Raw genomic sequence first — 25,495 nt, forward strand, 5'->3', positions numbered from 1 at the left:
ACCCGCGAACTCTATTAGCAAAACCTCGCGAGCTTCACGGTGTATGCACGGCTATCGAGGGCTATTCAATGATATGTTCGTTCTGTCGCGACGCAAGAGGGTGTGCTGTGCTTCCTCGAGCGCCCGGGAAGCTTTGGTCCAGCTTTGGTTGACTTTGCCGGAATGCTACATCATACATCGGACTTTGGCAGGAAAGCATACCCTGCATCCAGCCATGTCCGACGCCGTCCTGCATTAATGAGCAGGACGACCAGTTTGAAGTCAATTCGATCCCGTGGACAGTGCACGTGGAGCCCTACGGAGTCCCCTGCACGAGACCAGACTACCCACCATAGTTTGTTGAGTCTATGTAGTCAATGGACGAGACTCCTACCCGTGATCGAGGTGTCCATAGAATGAATGCCGAAGTACCTTTATCACCCATTGTTTCCCCCAGCCTCGCGATATCATCATTTTTCCCCCACGCAGCTAGTCATTCCCACTAAACCCAAGTATATGACCGAGTCGAGTTCCCGTACGAGGAAAATGGCCTCCCCCGAGCTGTAACCTTCGTCAGCGTCTGTCGATGGGTAGGTGCCCTACCTACATACCTACTTGTACCTTGCATTGTGGATACCTAGGTGTGTTGAACGAGGGGGGAGCCCAGCCCCCTCGAGCTTTGAAGGAAAATGAATGCATGGTGCCATGGAATGGACCAACGGCGTCGGACGCGGAGAGGACACGGTTCTACGTATGGCATGTGACGTGTGGCATGTGGCGGAGCGTATCAAGCACGAGGCCGCAAGGAATAGGATACGCGATACGCGATATGAGGTATGGAGTATGAGGTATGAGGGTGGGGGATCTGCTACATAGCAACACATTGAAGCCATCACACGGAAAGTATAGACCTCCCTGTACCGAGTACGCCGACAAGAAACACACGATGGAGGAGTGAGAGGGAGCAAACATAAGATCACATTATTAGTTCACCTGTTTTGGAAACCAACTCAACTAGATAGAACAAGGATTGCTTTTTGTTGCTTTGGCGTCGTCGTCGTCGTCGGCCTTGTAGCTATTGTTGTGGTCGACCGTTCTCGGCCGTGACTCTCTTTCAATCTGTAGACCACCCCTCCATCGAGCTCTTCTCCCTCACCGACCTTATCAATCCACTCTTCAAGCCACGTGGATCTCCCAGTGTGCAGGCAAACGGAACACGCCATCCTGCTTCTGCGCCTCCGCTTGGCCTAGCGCTAGTCCCTCGACCTTCCACTTCGCGGCGTTCCACTCGAGGTCCTTGAGTTTCAGGTCTTCGCCGTAGTGGGCGCTGACCTTCTGCGTAAGCGCCTCGTACTCCTTGGCCGACTTGAAGAAGCCGCCGGCCCGCTGGAGCGCCAGCTTGAGCAGTCTGAGGTGTCTGCGCACGATCTCGAGCTCCTCCTCGCGATTCTGGAAGGCGCGCACATGCTTGTGGTCGCCGTTGACTTTGCTCTGTGAGCTCGTCCCGTTGGTCGTGGCGGACTTCTTCAAGCTGATGCCGATGTCGAGCTCGTAGTCATCATCGTCGCCCGTGTCGGCCGCATCAGCATCAACCAATTGCTTGAGCGCTGTGAGGTGAACATCCGCAGCTTTCCTGAGGTACAGGAGAGCGCTCTGCTCCGACGCCTTCTTGGTGGCCGGTTCCTGCTTCGCGGCTTCGGCCAGTAGGTGGTTTGCGTAGCCGGTGTAGAGCTCCGCCAGCAGATTCCAGCACGAGTATAGTCGTGGGTTCCTCGAGCCATGCACACGCTTGATGTTATAGACAATGTCCTCGCACAGGCGCAGGGCAGGCTTATAGTTGCCGGCACTAAATTCCGCTTGAACAAGGCGGAAGCCCAGGTCGAGGATGGTATCCTGTGGCCAGGAACTCTGGCCCTCACGGGATGTCCAAAGCGTGTTGAGAAGCCAAGAGAGACGGGAATAGTCCTTGTGTTCGCCAATCAAGCTGATGAGTTCGTTGAGTTCGGAGAGCTGCGCTCGGGCGATGTTGATGTTGTTGTTCTTGCAGATGTCGAAAACCTCGGCCAGGATCTGCTGGGAGAGCGCGAGCATCTCACTCTGCACCTTGGGGCTGCTACTCTTGTGCGCGAATTCGCCCCTTCCGGCTGTCATAAGGCATAGCTGGAACCCAAGGCGGATCTCAGTAGGGTCATCAAGGCCTTCGTGCGCCATGAGGAATTTGAATGTGCAGGTGGCAAGGTCAAGGGCTTCTTGATCCTTGTTCTGCTTCAACAAGAGGCGGAGTTGGTCAACTGCGGCGTAGCTGGCGGCGACGACGAAACTCTTGAAGTGGACATTTGGATGCTCAGCGGCGTATTTGGTAATGACATTGACGAATGCTTTCAGGGCCGCTCGCGAGACGGCCTTGGAGACCGAGACTTCCGTGGCAGCGAAGAAATCAATCAGCTGCGTTTCGATGATAGTGAAGTCTTCAAAGCGTTTGTTTCGGACCAGAATATGACGCAGACGAGCCGCATGGACGAAGACCGCCTGCAGCTTGGCTTTGGCCTTGATAGACCTGACGAAACGCTCGTAGAACAAGTGCTCCTGTTCAATTCGGTTAATGTCTGAGTAATGTATCGCAGAGGGGGATGGAGATTTAAAAGGTCAAGAAACACTAGAGGTCAAGTAGTGGGGAGAACTTACGGCCACCAGCTCAGCGATATTGTGAGCAATACTGAGGGTATGATCACTGCGGACGTGATACTCAAAAGCAGCAATGAAAGCGAAGCAAGCTCGCCCGATTGTCGCACCGTGAAACGCGGAGGTCTTTGGCGCTGACCGATAAATGGCCTGGAGTTTGAGATCTCGGACGATCTCCAGGGCATGACGGCGGAGGTCGTAGCTGATGAAGATCGTGGCGAGGAAATCAGCCACATACACCAGTTCTTCCGTTGTGCGGACGTTTAGGACGATGTCCAAGATCAGGGACCGGAGTTCCTTGATGATGAGATCAGTCTTCTGTTGCTTGTGGTAGATGGCAATCAGTTGTTGGAGTTGCTTGAGCGTCTTCGTCTGCGTGTATTCATGCGCTCTGCGGCTTGATATGTACTTTTCGAACAAGAGCAACTCGGCCTTCTCCACGGTCTCTTTGCTCAATGTCGTGGACTTCGTAGACGTAATTTGCTTGATGTAAAGCTCCTTGATCATACTCTTGGATCGCTCGATTGTCTGGACGGACACCACTTCGGAATGCTGCGACACGGTTTCAAAGTAACGGATGGATTCAAACCTGCGAATAGATGTCAGCGTCTATCGATAGACCCAGGAAGAAAATACAAGGGACCCCTCCGAGGGCAAACTTTCTGAAGAAGTGGACGACTCACCAATACTCTTGACTCTTTGAACACGCCTCAGCCAATGCGCTTGTGGTGATAATCGAGATCACAGACTTTTCTCCGTAATACTTGAAGCAAGCTTCACGAACCTCTCTCAAGATCTTGACGTGTTGGTCGACATCCAGCTTGGTCTCTTCCATGGAGGTGTAATACTTCTCCAGCAGGCGCTGGACTACCGCGGCATCGGCGAAATGTTCGTACTGAGTGCCAAACTTGATGAATGTCGCCGCGATGGACTTGAAATGGATCAACGCTTCTGTAAATCGCCGGCTCTCATAGTAATGCTCCGCAACAATTATGAGAGCACGGAGTGCATCTTTTTGGCTGATCAATTCACCTTTGTTGACAGCATTGACGATTTCAAGGTAGTACTCCACCCAGTACCTATGCACGAGATGGTGGGTTCGACAAGTGTCTGCAAGGTTATAGAGCAGAGTGATTGTCTTCTTGTCGCTCTTGCCGTAGAAGTTGCGGTAGTCGATCAACAATTCCTGATAGAAGCTGATGATGCGGTCGTGCAGGCCGTGGCGCTGCAGGAACGCAATATACATATCAGAGTACTTGGCCACGGCGAGATTGTCAATGCTGTGTGTCTTGTGATGAGCGCGGTAGAGCCTCAGGTAAATCTGCTCGCTCTGATCCAGGACCTGGTGTTGTTCGTAGCATTCCGCCAAGCGCACAGCAAGCATGACACTCTCAGTGGAGAATTTGGCGGGGAGAGTTATGCTCTCCAGAGCGTCATTGAATAGTCCCGCCCAGCCTTTTTTCATTGTGCTTTCAAGGACTGTTATGGCTTGCGCATACCGGCTTTGTTCGATGTAAATCGCCGTCAGTGATTTGGACAATTCGAAGGTGGAGTGGGTGACCTCTGAAGTGGTTGTGATGGTATGTTCGAAAACCTTCAAGCTTGCAGTTAGCACCATCATTTGTGAAATGGCAGCGGACTTTCGGAATATGTCCTTGCAGGTCTTTCAGACCGGTTAAGACGACTTACCTCACGTATAGTAACTTCAGTGGATTCACTGACTGTCGTGGTTGAAGATTTGATAATCTCCATGGACGTGGCAGTGATTTGCTCTTCGATTTCTGAAATGAAGGTGGTTTCGCTGACGTTCTTGTAGTAGGAGAAGCATTTCTGATAAACGGACAAGGCCACGGTGTTGAGCTTGACTACCTTCATAATCACAGCGATCTCTTTCAGGAGTCGGACGATAGACTCGTACATTGAGAATTCGCTGTGCTCAAACTCTTTCCAGGCGAAGAGAAGGACAGAGGATGCTTCGTCGACGCGGTTGCGGGAGTGCAAGAAGCGAGCATAGGCCAGCATCAACTCTAGCTTCTTCTGGTGCCACTCCAAGGTCCTGACACTGGCGCAGTGCTCTGTCAGTTTCCACCAGAGTTCAATGTATAGTTCTTCAGCCTTTTCATAGTCCTCGCGTTTGATCAACTCGGTGGCACGGGCAAATATGCCTTCGACCAACGCGAGGGTGAGGGACTCTGCGGTTTCTTCTTGGTAGCCAGCAAACAACTGTGATCCTCAATTAGTTTGTGGCCGGATAGACATATTATGGAGTAATTGTGCCGTCCATGTAGCAATCAACGCTTTAAGGAAAGGAGTGACTTACGGATCCCTCAAAGGTGTCAATGAGCTCCTTCTCCTTACGCTTGCGCAGGGTGACATCCAGACTGCGAGATACCTTCTCGCCATTCTCTTGGACGGTCTGATCATCGATGGCAGTCGAGCCCGTTTTCTGCTTGAATTCTTCGGTCTTCTCAGTCTCGCCGATAAAGATATAAAGCTCGCTCAGCTGTCTGTAACATGCAGACACCTCCCTTGAGCTCGCACCATAGCGGTAGGTGTAGGCGGAGACGAGGATTCGCAGAGTTTCTTCACGATAAGTTGTGATCTGACTCCGGCTTTTTGTCACCAAGCTTTCTGTCACTCGCAACAAGCAGAGACAGAGTTGGACAACGAGGTCGTGATGTGAGCCCAGTATCTTTGCGGCAACTTTGATCGATGTCATGTACCAGGACGCCGCATCGTGGAGTCGAAATAGGGTTGTCTCATAGATTTTTGCAACAACAATGGCCGCCTGTAGCACGCAGGCGTGGTCTTGCCCAAACAGGTTCACGCGAACACGATAGGCAAGCGCGTGGAGCTCGGTCGCCTCACTTGGTGATGTCTGTGCGCGCCAGCAAGCCTCCTCAAGGAGTGCCAAAGTCACAGTCGAAGGGAAGATGTTGGCAAAATCTTTAGGAACCTCCAAATCTCCGCCACGCTTCAGCAGCGAAGATTGCTTGAAATGGACAATCCAGTATCGCACGGTATACTCCAGCAATTGGCGTGAGTGAGAAGGACGGTGAATCCTGCTGAAGTCCAAATAGTCCAGCGTCGGCTCCTGATCCTCTCTAAGAGAGGTCTTTGCATGGATCAGAATGCGAGTCAGCATATCTCTGTGTCGATCCTTGAGCAGCGAATAGTCCTTCGACTTTTCAGCGACTGCAATCAAGGCTGTTTTGATTGCCGCGTGCCTGATGGTTAACATGCCTTCGCCTCTGATAGTGAAGGGGGCCACAGATGCCGTCAGGTCGCGTAGGTCGACGCTCTTCTCGTCCATCTCGAGACGGCTTGGCTGGGCCTGGAGTAAGAGTTCGAGTTCTGAGAGCAGGAGCGGCCTCTCTGCAGCTAAAGTAACGGAAAGCAAGCTTTTCGCTCGTGGGTCGATCCGAAGAATTGACATTAGTCTTTCCACTAGATCCGGCACAGTCTTCGGACTGTTGACGAGGGCTTGCAGAGCTTCGTCAAACGTAGAGTGGACTTTCTGGTGTCTGATGTATTGTGTAGCGAGCCATGCCCACAGAATTGAGCCATCAGCGGCGGCCGCCAGCTTGTCAATGGCAGATTCCTGAGCGCCATCTTCAATGGCGGCAAACGATTTGAAATCACCAAGTTCTCGGCGTACAATCGTACGAATGTCATCAATCATAGTTTCTGTCGTGAGTTTGACATATTCCGATTTCGAGTGGGTGGTTTCAAGCGGCTGTGAGAAGCGGATCAATCGCAGACCAGGTATCTTGACAGCCAAGTCATGGAGCCTGTTGGCTATCGCATGGGCATGGTGTCTCTGCCCAGTAATTTCATCAAGACCGTCAACAACGAGGACAAGGGTGTTTGTCTCATCCTCATCAATGGCCGACAGCACTTTTTCGAGGACGGCCCATAGGATCTCCTCATTCTTGTGCAACGCGTTGGAGTCCTTGAACTCGTGGTACGCTTCGGTCAAGGCTTTGTACAGGTGGATATCTCCAATCCTCTGAGACAAAATCTGCCACAAGAGAGTTTTCAACAGCGCGAAGGAATTCGCCTGAGCAGGAATGTTGCTGTTGAAGAAGAAGCTTAGAGGGAAAACAAGCTTACGGCCAATAGGTCGTTGAAGTCGATCGACCGTCCAGTTCGCCAGGGTCGTCTTGCCTGTGCCCGTCTTACCCTCGACAACAAGCGAGCTTTCCCCGCTGCGCATGAAGTTTGTCAAGTGGGATTGGAACCATGTGCAGGTGAATTGCTCTGGTCTGCTGGCGATGTTAATGTTGTTACTGGCCAAGAACGCCAGAACGGTATCTTGCGGAGCCAGCCACGCCTGCAGGGCTTCCAGGATATGGGTTTCTTTCAAGCCACTCGCGGTCAGGCTGTAGTTCCACATGTCCTGAGAGCATTGGGAAACTCGAGAGCGGAAACTCTCAATAGACGTGCTAAAGGTTGAAAAGATGTCGAGATTGGTCGACGAGTTGTTTCCATGGACGATCTGCCAGAACGTGATGGCCACCCCGGTCACGATAGACAAGAGCTCGGAGAAGGCTTTGGAGAGATTATCGGAAATGAGTCTGGACGAGGTAATGATGTCGACGCGTTTCAAAAGCGGCGACAATTCGAGGCCGAACTGGTAGAAGAGGTTGAAGACCGTCTCCAGTGCTGGAGCATTGTCGCTTCCAAGCTAAAGAAGCGTTAGCGGATTCGAGCTTCAATTTGTAGGGAGAGGCAGTCACAGTGATAGAAAAGGATTTGTGCTTCTGCGAAGGTGTCAAGGGCTTGCATTGAAAGTGGTAAAGACACAAGACAATGAGCTTGAGAGGAAGCGATGGGCTAATTGACTGGTGAATGGTAAGGGTGTAAGAATGGAAAACAACGTACCTCCAACAGAAGAAGACACTGGCCAAAAACCAGATTCGTAGCTGCGTTGATGTCGGACTCAAAGGTCGAAATTGCGATATTAAATCTGTGGACTTGTTCCGCGAAGTGTTGTGCAGCGATTAGCACACGATCCCAAGAACCGCCTTTGTGGGGGAGTCTGATCAATCTTTCGTCCCGTATCCATTCAAGAAGTCCAGTAATGGAAGTGTCAAATGCGTAGTCGCTGAAGTTAGAGCCAAGGACACGGTAGGCGTGGTTGCGGGAAGTGGCTAGCTGCTCCTTGACTTGCTCCAGGCCGCCGAAGGACGACGTGCGATCCGTGCTGGCTCGTGGTCGCTGCATGAAAACGGAGGGCATTGGCTTAGCTGACCGGACTGTGATGTCCGGGATATCTGGAGGAGCCAGTGCCGAATATGTGCCTCCATTGACGCCGTTGGTGCCGTTGACGCCGTTGGAAATAGAAGAGGTTGATGTATACTCGAAGGCTTTTGTCGACGAGCTACTGACGTGTCGAAAGGAAGAGGAAGTCATATTAGATTGTTTCTCGGCCTTGATAGCCGAAGAATCCTGTCCTGTAGAGAGAGCTATGGTTAGCAAACACCTTTCCGGCCGGGGAGCGCAGCTTTATACCGAACGGTTGCCGCAACAGACCAAGCATCTTGACAGTGCACCCTGGAAAAGTCAAAGGGTGTCACTGAACCCGCTCCTACTGTCCTGATGATGAAAACTGAGAGGCGGGGAACGCGCGCCATTTGTGCGCTGAGCTATATACTCCAGCATGTGAGAGAGCCACATTCGATCCTGGAAGGTTTCCACTTGTTGGGGTGTGTCATTGGGTGCAGCATACGTATATCCTCAGCACCCCCTTACTGGGTTGTGCTCTCGCGAGACCCAGTCGACAATAGATGGCGGGGGATGTCGGGTCCGCCGCCAGGAGCAAGTGCCCATCACATCCATGAGATCGTCTTCAGCTCTGCCTCCAAGGCGGAATCATTGGTCACCACACCAGGGAGTTGCTGAAAGCTATCGATGATGACCTTCGTCCCTGAGCACCTTTCTGGAAAGATGGTGTCGCTAGCACTCAGGAACTGATGCGTACCCACCGACCACTCCCCTTTGCACCACTCTCATTCTCCGCCGATATGCAAGCCACCTCCCATTTCGGACAGGCCGGTCGAGCGTAGCCCAGCGTTTGAAACATCATCGCCCTCTTGCAGCTCATCAAAGAGTATTCGCGCAGCGTGCTGGAGCGAGATACGTAAAGAAGCTGGAAGGATTATACTAGCTGCATGCTGAAGCTAGACATATTCGCTTAGCGAAAAACACCTACCAAACCCTTTCGGGGTCAAAATCCTCTCGCAGTGAGGTAGGGTCGTTCTGCCCGGGCTTCAATAGGCATGGAATAGCGAACATGTGCCTTGTCGCAATGGTAGTAGGTTCAGTCGTTGTCTTTCTCGAGACAGATGCGGTCTGACGAGACCAGGTCCACGACCACACTGGTTCCTTCAACATCCGAAAAGGTAATGCGGGTTGGCCATGGCCTATTCGCCGAGGGTACGGGTGCGGTCTAGATTGCGCCATCGCTAACCGTCGAGGACATGGGAAATGGCTGAGGACTGCAAGCCGTTCCGCTTCTGCACAATTTTAGTCAATTGTGGACTCGGTACGTATACTTCCCCTCACCTGAAAGAAGTCTGAGATGTCACCAAATCGGTGGGCTGCTGCATGTGTTGTCCAACCTGATGGGCACGGAACGATGGTCAAAGCTCCTCCTTTCCGAGGGCGATCGTTAAACGAGCGAGAGAGAATCGTTTCGGCAGTCATGTTCTTTGTCAGATGCAGATGGTGATGAAAGTCTTGCAAATCGATGTGGATGGGCCTCGGACGCAGCTCGCCAGACAAAGGAGAGAAGGGTTGAGAGTGAGTTTTTTCAGCGACCGGATAGACCCACTAGCTGGAGGGGTTAGCTAGGCTACTGGCGGCCTACCGGCGGGCTACTGGTAGGCTGTTAGGTGGAAGGCAGTAGGCTAGGGGTGCCGGGCCCCGGAGCCGGGGGGGTTGCAAGCCCCCTCAAGCACCCCTTAAGGCCCGCCAATCGCATCGGTAACTCGGCTGTGCCCCCCGGTAAGTTCCTTAGGGAAACGGTCATGCCGATCCATGGCTCCCCGCATCCAGAAGCGTCATCACTATGCCAAGTCTGGAGGGCCAGCGCAGGCCAATGCATGCAGCCTCGTCGTATCTGGAAAGGCCGCTCTCCATTCAGTACGTAAAGAGTCCACGGGATTCATCCTCCCACTTTTATTAGGTCTCCTCTGCCGCTGCTTCTTTTGAGCAAGATCGTACTTTCGACAAGCGAACTGGGGCTTGACTGGGCCAACCTATTTGTTCCGTACTTGACGTGTCGTCTCCATCTCGGAGCCTATACCTCTGGGCACCCCGGAGCAAGCCCAGCTCTTGACAAAAAGCACCTTGGGCGAGTCACCAATAGCAGTGGCTGGAACAGGCCCTCGTCCTTGAAGCCACCCCATGCTGAGAGGTGGTGTGTTACACTCCTTCTCAAGGACATGAGCCATCTGCCTCATTTACATGTGAAAGTTTTGTCCATTGGCGGCTTTTCAAAGGTACACATCTGGCATACGAGGGCCTTCTGGGCCATATATAGCTCGAAAAAATTGCGCAATGCGGAGAAAGCAGGCGAAGCGATGGTCCCCGATCGCCCTAAGCAGAGAAGAGGGCTCAGAACACCGGCAAGTACTCGATCGGGCTTTGATGGGTCTTTGGTGCCCGCTGATCCTTGGACTCGGTGCTGGTGGAACAATGATTGGTGCTCGAGTCTCTTTGAAAGGTCCATTCTTCAAGAGATCATCCATAAAGGGATGCAGGAGGAGAGAAGGGCAAAGGTGATGTTGGCCCATGCAAAAGCTGCAAGTGAATCGAAGTTGATCGAAAAGCCCATGCACACGGCTTGCTCATCTGCATGGCTCAAAAGCTCTGTTCTTTTCTGGACAACGCGGGGTTTCCGAAGTACGCCTGTACGGAAAGTTTGCGAGGACCATGCACTCAGGGAGGAATGTTGCGGAGATGTCTTCACATGCCACCAAGACTCTTGAACATGGGGACGTGGTAGAGTCGAGAGCAGGTATGTAAGCCATCCGTGAAAAGCTGATCTCCAATGAAGGCTCCCGCTTGTCCTCATCACAACCTTCCATACAAAGAAACTTTCCTTGACACTCTCTTGTCTAGAGGCCGGCGTCACGAATGCAGAGGAGATGGTGATCGAGTTGGGTCTGCTGTGACATTCAAACACTCCACCTCAACTCTTTGGCGTTCCACTCAGAGCTCAGACCTGATATTTGCAGCTCTTTGGCGGTTCGTTCAACGAGTGGGGTATGGTCTTCGCAATGGACCCATTGAGAACTTCAGGGTGGAAAACTCTTCCCAGCCGTGTAAGGCCAGTTGCATATCTGTGAGATGCTTGCTGCAGTTTGCCTCATTGCGTATGATCTTCGCCGCCTCTTGAGAGTAGTGAAATATTCTCGCGTGTGGTGAAAACATCGAGGCTCACTCCCTTTGGAACATCTCGTAGCAGTGCTGAACATCTAACCTTGACAGTGCGACATGTTTCTCGCCGAAAAAAAGAGGTCTGTGCAGAGTGGTAAAGCGCACTCTATCACCTGCAGACACCATTCCACACGGCTGCCACGGAAGTGCTGGTCCAGTTGATGGCTCTCGATCTGGATCTCCACGATATTCGAGGATGGGAATCCGGTTCAGAGGATCCAAATGCTAAATTCCTCGTCTCCAAGGCCTGCCAACGAGGCAGTGATGACTTGACCGTAATTCTGGACTACGTGGCCTCCAGTCCCGCATATGAAGGTCACTTCCAGGGAGAATTCTGCAGAATGTTGGGCAAGTTAATACTGCTTTCGTCTGTGCCAAATGGCAATCGGCGATCAACAAGCGAATGTATGCAGACCGGAAACGCAATCAATGGAAGGCCAGATTCGTCCGGTAAAAAGGTTTCACAGGGCGAGCTTGTGGTGCCTGGGTGCTGATCTCGAATGTCTCCGTCAAGGATATGAGGCGAATGTTACGAACTCATACCACTGCCGTAGCCAACCGATAGAGTAGCTTCCCAGTGGCAGATGCAAGAGATGCTCCAGAGGATTCAAACTCTCACAGCTCTTCAATTAGCTTTGTGCCTGTTCTGCCCGTGGTAAGCAGTACTCGGTGGACTGCTGTAGCGGCGATATGTCGATCATCGCCAGGAATTTGAGGAACAGTGGCTTTTGTTATGGGCCGGGGGTCTGTGTTGGCAATCTTGATAAGGATGGGCATGACGTGTTTGCAATGCCAGCATTCCTTCAAAGGCACACCTTGGGAAACGAGGTTCGCTTGGTGGTCCTCGCGGTGCTGACGATCGTGGTCCACCTCACATGCCATCCAGCAACTTAATTATCCACTGCCGGCCGGAAGGACGCCGTACTGTGCGTGCCGGGAAGCACTGAGCTGGTGCCACCGGTGAATTCATCCAGCTTGTCTGCCTCGTGCAGTGTGTTGGCCACCGCCAAATAGACCTTGGGCCATTGCTGTCTCTTCTACCCTCGGGCTAGTGGATGAAATCAGGTAGCTTGATACGTAGGTCTTAACGACACCGAGGTGTTCTAGGGCATTTCCTAGCTCGGAAAGACATGTGCGCTGTCGATGTATTGGTGTCCGTCAGGCGGTCAGACCAAGGGATTCGAGGAGAGGACATTGCCATGGTGTCATCAGACTGTCTCGATGTACGCGACTGTCGACGCCTAAATGCTGCGGGCGCTTCGAGGCAGCACAAGAGAACAAGCATGTATGATCAATGACAGCTAGCCATGCAGCACATGGAGAAATCAGATTACCGGTCAGTATGCTCCTTGTCGCAGCGTATAAACTGATCCCTCCACAAAACCAATTCTTGTCAAAGCTGTCGCAACAGGACGATCAAACACAAGCTCCAAACTGTCCAGTTTGGCCCCACCGGGTTGTTGGGACCATAGGGTGAGGGCCAGCCAATTTGTTCCATTGTAGTTCAAGATCCCCTGTGGCACTGGATAACTTGTTTGCGGACCGATGTGATTGACATGCTTCCCGTACTGAAAACCATTGACAAAGAGTTGGGTTCTGTAGGGCTCGGCAGGCGTCGTGGTATTTCCGAATGTGAATGACACCGGAAGGTCCCATCCGTCAGGGATACTCAAGTCGAAAGAGGTACTGAAAAAGCCGATTCCAGGGTCTGAAATCCCAATCAACGGACTGCGACTTTCCCACGACAGACTTGGTGGATTTGGCAAATGCCAGCCCTGTCGCTCGGCATACATTGATCCCTCATTCAATGGTCCCCGGCTGCGATCCACATAGTCTTCACCACCTAGGTTACCAGTCAGCTTCCAGCTGATGGCACTGTCATCATAGCCAGCGAGCTCGTAGTCCAAGATCCCGCGTGGTGTCTTCATCTGGTCTGAACCAACATATCCATTCTCCTCCAGTCCCATATGGTCAATGAGGATGGTCAGAACATAGTTGCTTCCTGGCTGGAGGGTGGAGAGAAGGTATGTTGCGTTGGTGTTGTTTTCTGTACTCACACCAACATACGATCCCAGGAAGCTCTGATTGAGCCAGAGAGAGTGGCCGAAGGCCCAACCACCCTGGGTATTGAGGGAGAGGTTGGTGCTTGATCTTTGAGCAGTGAAGTGACCACGATAGATCAGAGAGCCGCCGTGATAACCATAGTCCGACGCTTAAAGGGAAGTGGGAGTGGTGAGGTTCCGCACTGTATTATTGGTTGAAGCAAGGTTCGCGATCGTCCAGCCGGAGTCATCGTAACCTGGCTGGATTTCTGGGAGACTATCAATGTACTTCCACTCCAGGCTCTGGATATCTGGAAGGGTTATATTTGGATCTTCGTAGTCGAATGCTGCCGACCAGTCGCCTCGGCTATTCGCTTTGTATTGAACGGGTACACCATTAACGAAAAGTGACTTTGCGGTTGTCGGCACTCCAATCACTTCAATGGAGGTGGTATCATTAAAGTCAGCCCTCAGATGCAACTCGTCACGATTGAGATGTATTTCTCTCGCGAGGTAGCCAGTTTTAACGATCACGGAACTGGCGTTGGTATATGCTGACGCAAATCTGTTCCTAGATCCGATGGTAAAGAGATCAAGGACCCAGTAGTCGTAGGCCGAGTTTTTACCTGTAAGTGTTAGCGGGCTTCGGAAGCATTCAGGCAAACGTACCAAGAAGGAAGACCTCCAGCTGTCCAATCTGCACCACGCGGCGGGTTGAAGAAGCATCCCAAGCAACAATAACACCAGACCCAGTCTGGCTGGTCGTGACCGTCGAAGAATCACCTTCAATCACGGAAGGCACCGATGACGACGTCACACATAGTTCATGATGCTCGCCTTCGCCTCCATATAGAATAAGCACTGTCCTTCCGCCGAGGTCCTTCCATGTGAATATCTCTGCTGTGGAGTAGAGCAGATTTACTCCAGCCAGGTCGTAGTCAACCACATGCACTTTAGAATCACGGCCACCAAGCGTCAATGTCCCGCCGAGTTGAGGGACTGTCAAGTTTCCTGAGCGTGTCGGCACAGAGAGCTTGTACAAGGTGGCACTGAGATCGGAATAGTTATAATGTCGAACGATGTAGAATGTAGTTTCGCTCTCGTTTCCGCCCACTGAGGTGACTGTGAGATCGGACGTGTTGGTGAAGACCGAGGTAGTATTGAGTTGCAGCGGTTCGGCAATGAGATATGCTGGTGAGGCCTTGACGAAGTTGGATATTAATTTAGTTTCGCTGTATTTCTGTCGATCGACCTGGCGATTTTCCGATATTGCGGCCGCATAGTCATAAGACGTGTAGCCCCCATCATGACCTAGATTACCCCAGTTCGTCCCTCCGTAGATCTGCTTGGAAGTAAGTCCAAGCGCCCCTTTGCGTTTCGTGTGCCTACATTACTCACCATATATATGTTGAAGATCTTGGCACCCGATGCAATAATGTTTTTGTAAAAGACTCGAACAAATTCATAGTTCACGAGTATCTCGCAATTGTCGAAGCCCGGCCCTCCCCAAGGATCGAAGGAACCCCCTTGGAACTGAGAAAACCGTTCAGCACACGCGCACCACGTCGCAGCGTTCGGGTGAATTACCTCGTCAATGCTATATGGGGTTGTAGGACTCTCATTCAGATGCGTCTGCCAATAGGTCGTTGGCAGGGCACCGTCGGGCCACGCCCTAGGATGTGACTTTTCTGTTAGAACTCCTTCGGGAGCGTCTAAAAGGTCAGCTTACGCAGTCGAACCCAAGCCTGTCGGCTATTAGCCACGGAAAACTTTGACACGAGGGAAGGCCTTACGGGTAGCCATCATGCCCATATATATCCACTGCTCCAACTCCTGTGCCAGGAGCATTGTGCCCACTTGGCCTTGCATCGTTGCTGATCATGGGAACCACAATGCCTGCCTGTCGAGCCTGATCCATGACATCTTGCATATACTGGCCGTCAGGAAAGTCCACGCCACAGCAACCTTGGCTGTATTCATTCTCAGGCTGATAGAGGATGACTGGTCCACCGTTCGTTATCTGGGCGGCAGCAATGGAGCTTGCGACGTTTCGAACATAACTGAAGCCGATGTGAGTCTTCACTCTATTGACAGGGGAAATGTTTCACTTTTCCGTTGATGCGAGATAACCTGGGTCTGTTGTTCTAAGTCTATCCGGCAGTCTCGCAAGCCAGCCAGGGAACCCTCCACCAGATGCCTCTGCATTGATGTAAGGACCAGGTCGAGCAATGAGATAAACACCTGCGGCGCTGGCAGCTTCATAAAACGGCTCGAGAGCGAAGACTCCTTCAGCCGAAAAGTTTCCGGGTTTGCCTTCCAGGACCGCCCAGTCCAGATAGAAAGAAACGCAATTGAACCCAAGAGCCTTGACTTTCTGAAAGACGTCTAACCATAGAGACGGCACAGGAAGTCTGCCAAAGATCGGGGTGTCAGCAGGGCGTTTGATGGCAAAATGATCTTTGGTCCTACCGAAATGGATGGAATTCGCCGCTGAATATCATGATTCTCTGGCCATGGATAAAAAGCGACGTTTCATCCCAAGTTACCTGGAACGAGTCAGCACCATGGTAACGGCGCATCTTGCCAGTATGAATCGTACGATGTCTTGCAAAAGTTGTCGTTTCTCTGGGTCCGGATGCTCAATAATTTTGAGCCCGCCGAAATTTTGGCCTGGGAGAGCAAGGGCCGCAACCCACGCTGCCAAGCAGGCAAACACCGAGACAATAGTGAGTCTCATGATGCTTGCTGGATTTACAAAGGCGGTATCGGCGTCGATTGAACTCAAGACTAGGCCTGTCCATGTTGCGACCTCTCTTTTTATGCTGGATTGCCAATCGTCATCTGTCCCACCATCTTCTCACATGTAACCACCGTCTCCGCTGCTCGACAATGAGCTTGATGACGATGTCAAGTGCGGGGAGAGGCCTCTATACCCTGTTGCCCATGTTTTGGAACCTGCGATTTTGAGATAGGCTGGGACGATCAAGCGAAACCCGAGTCACGAATAAAGGGCCAGAAGGAGCTCAAAATGAAATCATGGAGACGCAAGAGGAAGTAGACTGGGCCGGGAAGAGATGATCATTCATGGAGTACAAGGATTGCTTCGGTGGAATGAGCAGCGAGTTATCAAAATGAGTAAATGGCCGGTGGGCGAGGCACTCCGGGGAACGGCTCCAGCAGGTGCAACTACTTTCTCGCAGTCTCCAATATTTCGAAGATCCTGAGCATTGCCCGATGATGGATCTCGCAGAATGAAGTTCCTCACTTGATGAAGGACGACGTTGACGGCCCCAAGTTGCTTAGCTAAGCCTGTTGTTCCTGTCACGTGCACGCCTCGCTATTTTATTTCCCCGGAACCGATGGTAACCTCGTCTCCCCCCTTTCTCTGGTGTGAAAAAGGTAAGAGAGATGCTCTGCTCCCCTGGACCTTAATGCACTCGGTTTTGGTCGATGTATCTTCAGATTAGGGTGGTAGTCTCAACTACCAATTCGATGAACTAGTCGCTTCGAGGCTGGCTCAAGGTCCTCATTTTCCAGCCAACCAATCCAACCACCAGCAACATTGCAGCTGTAGAGCTGATTTCAGGAGTTTCTAGCCCTCTCTGCTCAGACATCGATCTCACGTATTCTGGACTAACAGAGGATCAAAATATCGTCTCATACCCTGTCTGTGATTGGCAGCAATGCCAAATCAATCCCCATGAGCCTGTGGATTCGGATATCCACGCGATCCGTCTCGCCGAGGGCCAGTGCTCCTGTTCAACTTTAACGTCCATACTCTCCAGACTCAATTGGAAGTTGTCGTCTTGACAGTTCACGACGATGCAGATTTGGTGTCCAAGATCGCGGCATCGGACTCCGGCCCATCTCCACGGGGGTGGTTCGATGCTGACGTCCTTCAAAGCCTGCCATCGCCAAAGGTTGTTGATCCAGGAAGGTCTTGCTGAGTCTAACGAGCGACTTGGGGACCTCTGGACGCTGGAAATTTATGGTTGAGCTTTATTTGCGCGACTTATTCTTACGTGTTGATAGAGTCACGGGTCTAAATCGACATACTTTACGATGCACCACCTGGTGCTCTTCGGCTGAGACGGTAGACTATCGACAATGGAGTTGTCATGAATTGTTTCTCGGGAGGAGTCCGTCCATTTCAGTCCTATGACCTTGTATTCGGATGGAACAGAAACAAAAAGCGGAAAGCGGATACTCGGCTGGTTCCCGAAGAGTCAAGACCTGGCATGATCGACGACGAGGTCGATGCGCTCTCAGCCGGCCATTCCTGCAGCTATCGGTAAGCACGGGATCACATTATGCGGAGAAAGCCAATGGGGGCTACCAATCTAGCTCCAGGAGGTCCTGGCCCAGCTCCAATGTCACGCAGTCGGACATGTACCGAGGGATCATCCAAAGTGTAGAAAAAGCTTCATAAGTAATACGTGCTACCACATGGGCATGACGGGCTAACAACACGCCCCCCTCCTTTTGGAGCCAAGATCAATGAACATCAACCGAGACGACACGATGATGGCAGTACAGGAATTTTTTGGTAGATTTGTTACCAGCGTTGAGAACCTCCGGCCACTCAGCTACACCCCTCCGAACGTCGGCTTTTTCTGCATTGCCGCAGCTACATTGATTGCTTTACTACTCCGCTCTTTGCTGCGAAAGCGAGATTTCGCGACATTTGACGAACATGTCGGAAGCCCTCCATCAATGGAGAGCCAAATCCGCGCGGGATTCAAGAAGGTTAGAGATTGGTGCCACACGAGTATCTCTGTTTTGTCTAGGCACTGACACTTCCTCTGACAGTTCAAACAACCCTTCATGATCAAAATGAATATAGGGCCAATGTTGATGCTGCAGACGGAGCATATCGATGAGATCAAAAATACACAAGCCTTCAGCTTCGCCGACTTCTTTGGACGAGTACGTCGTTCCACACGACCTGAATCAAGACATTGTCTTCTCACGCCGTCCAGATCTTCTTCAGTTCGTATCCTGGCTTTGAAGCTTTCGGCCGATTTGTCGAAGACAATGTGTTCTCGAATGTCGTGCGGGTGAAATTGACCCAAGCACTCGGTAGAATCCCTGGCCGAGTTTTACGCCGAGATGTGTTGACTGATATCCGCCAGCAATGTTCACAGAAGATCTCTCCCAAGAAACGGCATTTTCGCTGCCAGCAGTCTTTCCGCAATCAGGGGGTAAGTGAGCCTTGCACTCCAGAATGATCGCTTGGAAACTAACAGCAAGGCAGAGTGGACCGAAAGCAACCTTTACCCAGACTGTCTGGCATTAGTGACGAGACTTTCATCCCTGGTCTTCGTCGGACGCGAGTTTGATAGACTTGACGACTGGCACCGAGTCTCGAACCTGTACGGTTATCATTCTACCGAAGCAGCGAGGACTTTGAGACAGTGGCACCCTCTCCTACGGCCTATTGTGCATTGGTTTCTGCCCGAGACAACCTTCATCCGCAAGCTCCTGAAAGAAGCACGCGAAATCATCGAACCAGAGGTGGAGAAGAGAAAGATCGATCGACGAAAACGTCTCGCGGAAGGAAAACAGCCCCGCAAGTCTCTCGACACGGTGGACTGGTTTGTCGAATGTGCAGAAGGGCGCCCGTTCGACATCACCGTGGGTGAATTGACCCTAGCTGGCGTTGCAATTCACACAACTACATTTACCCTTGTCAACGTATTGCTGGATATATGCACGCAGCCGGACGTCATAGAGCCTTTGAGAAAGGAGATCAAGGATGTGTTGGCTGAGGACGGAGGCCTCAGGAGACAGTCTCTCCACAAGCTTAAGCTGATGGACAGCTTGTTGAAAGAAAGCCAAAGGGTCAACTCGATCAGTTCTGGTAAGTGGTTCCATCTCCCAGATCCGGTTTCACGACGACAGAACGCTGACGCAACGACAGTTGGTATGGGCCGAATGACCACGGACCTGGTCAAGCTGCACAACGGGAAGAAAATACAGAAAGGAACGCTCGTCGGCGTCGCGCCTCTCCCCATGTACGACCCGGTGATTTTCGACCATCCCGAACAGTTTGACGCCTTTCGATTCGCCACCAAGCGCCAGAAGGCCGGTCAGGAAAACAAATGGCAATTCACCACGACATCTCCCGAGCACATAGGTTTTGGCCATGGCCTGCATGCTTGTCCCGGACGCTTTTTCGCCGGCAACGAGCTCAAAATCGCTCTTGTGCATCTGCTGTTGAAGTACGATTGGAAATTGCCAGCAGGGGAGACACGGCCAGGACTTGTCGACCCGCCGGGTGAGTTCTTCAGGGTTCTGGGCGGACAACCTAGGCTGCTGTTCAAATCTGTTGCAACCGACGTCAATTTTTGAGCTTGATCATCCTATTTGTCAGAGAGAAGTTCGAAGCAGCGCCTGATTACATCGGCATATAACGAAATCCTTGGCAGTGAGACGTAATCTATATAGCCATCATGCCCTGTTCTTTTTTGATGACCGTGCTCAGCCTTCTCGAACCTCATATCACGGACTTCCATGTTCAAAGCAGTCTGTTCCGAAACAACATAAAACACCCTAAGAAAGCGCAGAATTGTTGAATACGGACGGTCTAATGTAAGACCAGGCAGGTGATTGAGGCGCGGCAAAGTGCTCAAGCAAACATGAGAATGAGAACCAGGTACGAAAGGATTTCGAAGAACGTGTACCCAGAGCACCTTCCAACACATAAATATACAGGCAAAGCTTCCCATGGCATGGTTTTCAAGTTGCTTCAGATTCTATCCACCGCCAGCTCTTTAACCCCCTTGAAATGGAGCCTGTTCTCTTGTTCAAAACTTGGGCAGCATTCTCTTGAAGATCTCGGTATCATAGGTGAAGATCCTCTCCGCAAGCCCATCATTGCTCATGAATCCACCAGCGCTACTTATCTTGAACATCAGCCAGATAACCCATTCCTTCACGTACTGGGCCAGCCAGCTCCCTCCCGCCTGTCTTAGCTTCCTATTGCGGTTCGTAAAGTCTTGGATCATGGCGAGCCGCTCTTTGCGATGCCCTTCCCAGATCCCGAGAGCTTGTTGAAGAATTTGGGGCTCCATCTTCGAGCCTGAAAGAGATGCGAGGACGTGAGCGAAGCATTCTGCGTCCTCGAACGCCAGTGATGCGCCGAGACCGCCAGTGGGGATCATGGCATGAGCGGCATCGCCCATGACGAGGACGCGGCCACTTTTTGAGGACCATTGTGGTAGTTGTGGAGAAATGTAGAACCTGCGAAGACGGCAATATCAGCCAATTTGAGATCAAGAAGAAACCCAGGACAGGCAATACGTACGGCCAGACAAACATCGTATCGTTGGGTGATACATTGCACACCAAGTCGACGAGTTCGCACCAGCCTTGCTCTTTGGAAAACCGCTCTTTAAGAAGAGCTCGCACTGCAAATTTGTCTTCGGAAAGCCTCTCCCACTCCTCTCGGCTTTTCTCCTCTTTAAAGTCCATGGTGGAAAAGACCCCCAGCTCTTCCCCAGATACGTCCGACGGCATGATAGCGATGAATCCAGTATGACCGATAAAATGCGACGGAAGCTCAATTTTCTTCGCGGCCGCTCGTACCTGGTCTCGTCGCAAGATGGCAGTGACGCCCATAATACCAGCATACACAGAGCGCGAATTCGCGACGACGTGTTTCCTGACAGCCGAGTGCAGCCCATCGACTCCAGCAACAAAGTCGGCGTGGGCAGTTTGGCCATTGGCAAACGTCATTGTGACTTTGCCTTTGCTTTCTTCTTCGTGGACTTTGAGCAGCTTCATGTTGTGTTGAATCTTGATGCCTTTTGCCTTGCATTCTTCCACCAAGACCTCTTGTACGAAGCGTCGATGAATCCTCATGGCGCCAAACCCGTACCTCTCCTTGTCTCCCACATTGAAGGCTGCCACGACAGCCCCGGCAGCATTACGGAAATATAGTTTCTCGTATGTGTTTCCGATTGCTTCAAGTTTCTCAAAGACGCCGATATTTTTCATCACGCATAAGGCGTTTGGTGCTAGAGAAATGTGTTGCCCTTCCTCATAGCCCTCACCACGTAATTCGTAGACCGTGCAGGTGACGCCCGGAACATTTAGAAGCTCAAGGGCAAGTGCTGGTCCGCCGAGACCGGCACCAATGATGGCAACCTCGATGGTCATTGTCAGACGGTGTTGTGGTTGTCGGGCTTCAAGTGACACTCTTCGATTTGCCGCTCGTAATCAATCGATATGCTTCCAATAGATATAGTTCTAGTTTATGTCAAGTCTTCCGATTAGACCGGTTTGGAGGGCGAAATAGGTCACAATAAGGTGTCCTTGCGACGGAATCTTCGCTCGCATCCCGACAGCCGTTGCACTTGGATGATGTAGTGAGCTCGTTGCCACATTTTGGGGCCAGACCCGAAAGCTTTGGGCTGGTTCCCTTTTTGCCTCAGTAGACATGGCAGGCTCGGGAAGCTCCCGAGCCTGGTTTTCGTGCAAGTGGAGGAGCATTCTGGACGAGTGTTGTGTGCCGTCTGAACCTTCCACGATCGGAAGAATTGGAGATCAAAAGATGATGCTTCCTGTCGAGTCTGGGTAGTCATAATTTCAGTACTTCCAGTGGTTTTCTGCAGCAGTCGTGTTTTGTACTTGAATCGGGTAGAACTGGATTGGGTTGAAGTTGGTCCAGGATCCGAGCCCTAGTATTTATACTACCTATTCCTCACTCTCTCTGGAACCCCATTGGTCTGGTTTGCCCTCGCGCTTCATTCGCGTTTCTATCAGCATTCTATAACGGCTTTAGGGCCATGACCGAGTCAACAATGAGAGGTCATCATAGTTCGCGGATGACGTTGGCTGGAATTTCGTGTGCATTGGCTGTATAATGCAAAATTTCTGTGCATTCTCTCCAGGGTATGAATGAACTGTCCGCCCACAACTGGTAGTACGTGGTGTCTAGACGGGCTGCCTGCGTCATTTAATGCACCCCTTAAGTTGGGGCAATTGCGGGAAAGAGGGGGAATGGGGTTACGGGGCTTGTGCGGGTGACGCGTGAGAGGCTCTCGAATTCTAGCTCCTCGGGCGGGTGATCTGGGTGATGGCACTGGCCAGCGAGACATTCATAAACTACCGACGCCACCAACCGAGAATGGCCGGCGTCGTCAGATAGAATTCTTTCCCATCTAACCACGAGCAAGAACATCAACTACTCGGTGATCAAGCTGAATACACGGCACTCCATTTCTCTCGAAGCGGCTCTCGTTCTCAACACCCATCAAAGCGGAAAATCAAACCAAGAATGTCACCTGCCAGGCATGAGGCAAGTGTCTGTTGTACCCTGTCGTCAGGTCAGACGGCCCATAAGCTTCTAACACGATCCGTGTTCAGGTTGGTAAAACTACTCGAGGAAATGCTGGAGGCCGAAAACGCACACGGACACCGCTTGCATGTGATATCTGTCGCGAACGGAAAGTCCGTTGTAATGGGACCAAGCCAATCTGCGGAAGATGTCAGGCGCGCGGCTTGACCACAAGTCAGTGTGTCTATAGCACAACGATAAATCCCAGCAGAAACGACAGTCAGAGAGAGTAAGTAAAGTTTCCAGATTCCAGCAGTCTTCCGAAGCGACTTATGAGGCATGGCAGATATATCAATGTCCTTCACAACCGTATCCGTGAGTTGGAGGCCTCGCATCATGCTCCTGATCAAGCAGGCGATGTACTTCATCATCCTCCGACGCCAGATCGCAACACATCATTGTCAACCACTTTGCAAGTCGTTTCGGAAAACACTCTGGAGTCTACCTCGTATCCGGTCTTTCAGAGTCCCAACTTTCAAGTCGATCATAATATCAATTTCAAACAGTCCGAGCCAGATTCTAGCATGCAGAATCCAATTACGCGAGCATCAGCCATTGAAACGCCCAATCCGGTGCCCTCAAGCGGAGCTTCAATGTCCTTCGAAGAGTCTCACCGAGAACCTGCAGCCAGAACACCTTCTGCCTTACTCTGTGGTGGCGATAGCGCCGCAAACCCATCGAATCCAATACGCAGCCCGCCTACAGCTGACAGTGAAGGTCAATTCAATGCCATGGGTGTGATGTGCTCGATGGAAACTCAACAACAGAGCCCTAGCCAGACGTTTTACGGTCGGTCATCTGTTGCCTCGTTGTTGAACCAAATTCCATTGGATTCAACAAGCGTCGAGGCTTCACGGCGCCGAGACGATATCAGTCAACGAGATCATGGATCCCAGCGCCGTACGCCTTACGCTCCGAAGACATCTACCTTGAGTTCTATGAAAAGAATGCGTTGGCTTTCTCTACCTCCTCGCAATGTGGCCGATGATCTTTTGGGTCACTATTGGTCTGGCGTGCACCTTTACTATCCTTGGATTCACACGCAAAGCTTTCTGAAGGCTTACGAAGCAGTCTGGTCTCCCGGCGGGTCGGAATCGCAAAGTGATCATCGACCGCGAGTCGGACTTGGAGGATCGGACTGCCCAGACACAGTGTTTAGCCTTGCATTGAATGCCATCTTTGCCTTAGGGTGCAAATTCTCAGAATCCCTCTCGGACCAACCAGAGGATCCAGCATCAGAGTTTATGGAAAACGCATTCAACTTGCTGCACGTCGAGCTCCTGGACGAGCCTAGCCTCGCCCTTGTCCAGGCATTGGTGCTCACTGCGTTCTACTTACAGAGCACTCAGCAGGTCATGAAATGCTGGAGTATGGCAGGTCTGGCCTGCAGGATGGCTCAAGGAATTGGCCTGCACCTCGGTCATCATGACTCTGAGTACACCGTCCTTGAGCTTGAGATGAGACGAAGGGCATGGCACGGCTGTATGCTACTCGACAGGTAAGCGGCCTTCTTCTCTTGACGAGATCGAGCTCATCCACCCAAAGAATTGTAAGCATGACTTTCGGGCGGTTCCCCGTGCTGGTCGGAGTCCCGCAAGTTCCTTTATTTTCCGCGATTGATGATGAATATCTGAGAGATACATCAGAATCTTGCTTTCAGCCAGACGGAAAGTTTTCTCGAATCAATTTTGCAGTCGAGAACGTCAAGTTGGGTTGGATACTAGGGGATATCCTGCAACAACTCTACGGCACGCAGCTCGAAGGTAACTGGAGCAAGAAAGAAACACAGGAAAAAGATCACCCGGAGCAAACGCCAAAGTTCGATACTCTAGTGTTGCTAGAATCTACTTTATCACAGTTCGAAGCAAACCTTCCCCGGGAACTACAGTGGAGAGACCATGACTTGTCGGGACTGGATGTCCAGCTCGAAAGACCAATTTTGCGTCAGAAATACGTGCTTCGTGCGAGGTGAGTACTAAGTTCCCTGGCTGAAATGTGCTATCATCTTAATTTAAGTCATCCTAGGTTGTTACACGCCAGACTCATGCTCTATCGGCCCTCGTTCTGCAAGTTCTGTGCTTCTACCTCAAATGACACTCACTTCGAGCAAGAGGCACGAAGCATTAGCAGTAAAGGCAAAGATATTGGAGCCGTATTTGCATTTCATTCCGCTCTTGCCTGTGTCCACACAGCTAGCGAATTGGTCGAGCTCTTATTCCATGCGATTGCCGAAGACCTTTTCGGGGCCTAGTGGTATGCATTATATTGTGAGCAATTACGAACAATGATAGGGACTCTCATGCAAAGACTGACAATAGCGATACAGACCTTGTGTCTTGCAACATCATTTTGATCATGGCCGAAACATCCGAGAGATTGCATAACGAGATCAGCGAGGCCAAGTTCACGGCACTATGGAGATTATGTCGCCAGACGCTGGAGGTTATCAATCTCAAATATCCCATGACGAGTCAGTGTGCTGTCGCTTTGGAGACCATCCGGCAACGCTCGATCAAGATTCGTCAATGTAAGTTCAGTCATCTCCGAGAGCTATACAAAGCTTATTCTGCACGGTGACTTACCCGCCCTTCCAGCTACCTCTTCTAAATGCAGACGTCAAGACGAAGGCATAGGACTCGAGGCCAACAGCTATTCGCAAGTCCATAGAAACCAGCCACATCGACCATCAAACGATCCCGAAAGAGACTTGAGTCTTGGTTGGACCATTAGCCCAACCCAGGATGCTTTTGCGAGTTTAAACGAACTTGACATGGAACAGATCAATGGCGAAGCTGGAGGGATGACCCCGATGTTTGAAAGTCTGCAGAATTCTTTTGGGAGCGCTATCATCCCGGGAGACATGTGGGAGGCTCTGGACATGGCAAGTATCAACGGCTTTGTGCCATGCGTATAGATCACCGGAACAGACAACTTGGACAAGCTGTAATGATGACGGTTAGGAGGGTCAAGTCTATGTACCTCCAAGAACACTCTCGCCACCTGGACT

The 25,495-nt window shown here is 51.4% G+C and overlaps 4 protein-coding genes across 5 annotated transcripts; 2 read left to right on the plus strand and 2 right to left on the minus strand.

The window, feature by feature from the left end:
* Window positions 1-937: 937 nt before the first annotated feature.
* On the minus strand, window positions 938-8,789 carry PV07_08095 (the record flags this gene model as incomplete). 2 transcript variants are annotated; one of them, XM_016395225.1, is made up of 7 exons in its annotated part: window positions 8,176-8,789; window positions 7,546-8,117; window positions 4,982-7,348; window positions 4,351-4,884; window positions 3,345-4,255; window positions 2,665-3,250; window positions 938-2,565 (listed from the first exon to the last, which is right to left on the minus strand). In XM_016395225.1, exons 1-7 carry the CDS (start codon window positions 8,201-8,203, stop codon window positions 1,156-1,158), a joined length of 6,408 nt encoding a protein of 2,135 aa, XP_016248644.1. In that variant the 5' UTR covers window positions 8,204-8,789. The 2 variants fall into 2 exon arrangements, with proteins under 2 accessions (XP_016248644.1, XP_016248645.1); XM_016395226.1 differs by lacking the exon at window positions 8,176-8,789 and having other exon boundaries at window positions 1,156-2,565; window positions 7,546-8,158.
* A 3,654-nt stretch (window positions 8,790-12,443) lies between these two features.
* Window positions 12,444-15,885, minus strand: PV07_08096 (uncharacterized protein; the record flags this gene model as incomplete). The annotated part of the gene is made up of 10 exons (XM_016395227.1): window positions 12,444-13,318; window positions 13,406-13,774; window positions 13,818-14,490; window positions 14,547-14,681; window positions 14,736-14,831; window positions 14,878-14,893; window positions 14,942-15,208; window positions 15,257-15,559; window positions 15,618-15,694; window positions 15,748-15,885. The coding sequence occupies 10 exons, from the start codon at window positions 15,883-15,885 to the stop codon at window positions 12,444-12,446; spliced, it is 2,949 nt and encodes a 982-aa protein (XP_016248646.1).
* Window positions 15,886-17,534: 1,649 nt separating this feature from the next.
* PV07_08097 (uncharacterized protein) lies at window positions 17,535-19,602 on the plus strand. Its single transcript, XM_016395228.1, has 6 exons — window positions 17,535-17,894; window positions 17,958-18,074; window positions 18,128-18,227; window positions 18,281-18,349; window positions 18,403-19,008; window positions 19,069-19,602. Exons 1-6 carry the CDS (start codon window positions 17,646-17,648, stop codon window positions 19,497-19,499), a joined length of 1,572 nt encoding a protein of 523 aa, XP_016248647.1. The 5' UTR covers window positions 17,535-17,645; the 3' UTR covers window positions 19,500-19,602.
* Window positions 19,603-24,843: 5,241 nt separating this feature from the next.
* Window positions 24,844-25,402, plus strand: PV07_08098 (uncharacterized protein; the record flags this gene model as incomplete). Its single annotated transcript, XM_016395229.1, has 2 exons — window positions 24,844-25,015; window positions 25,083-25,402. 2 exons carry the CDS (start codon window positions 24,844-24,846, stop codon window positions 25,400-25,402), a joined length of 492 nt encoding a protein of 163 aa, XP_016248648.1.
* Between the last annotated feature and the right edge of the window lie 93 nt (window positions 25,403-25,495).

This window comes from Cladophialophora immunda, assembly GCF_000835495.1.
Source record: "Cladophialophora immunda strain CBS 83496 unplaced genomic scaffold supercont1.4, whole genome shotgun sequence".
NCBI classification, from domain to species: domain Eukaryota; kingdom Fungi; phylum Ascomycota; class Eurotiomycetes; order Chaetothyriales; family Herpotrichiellaceae; genus Cladophialophora; species Cladophialophora immunda.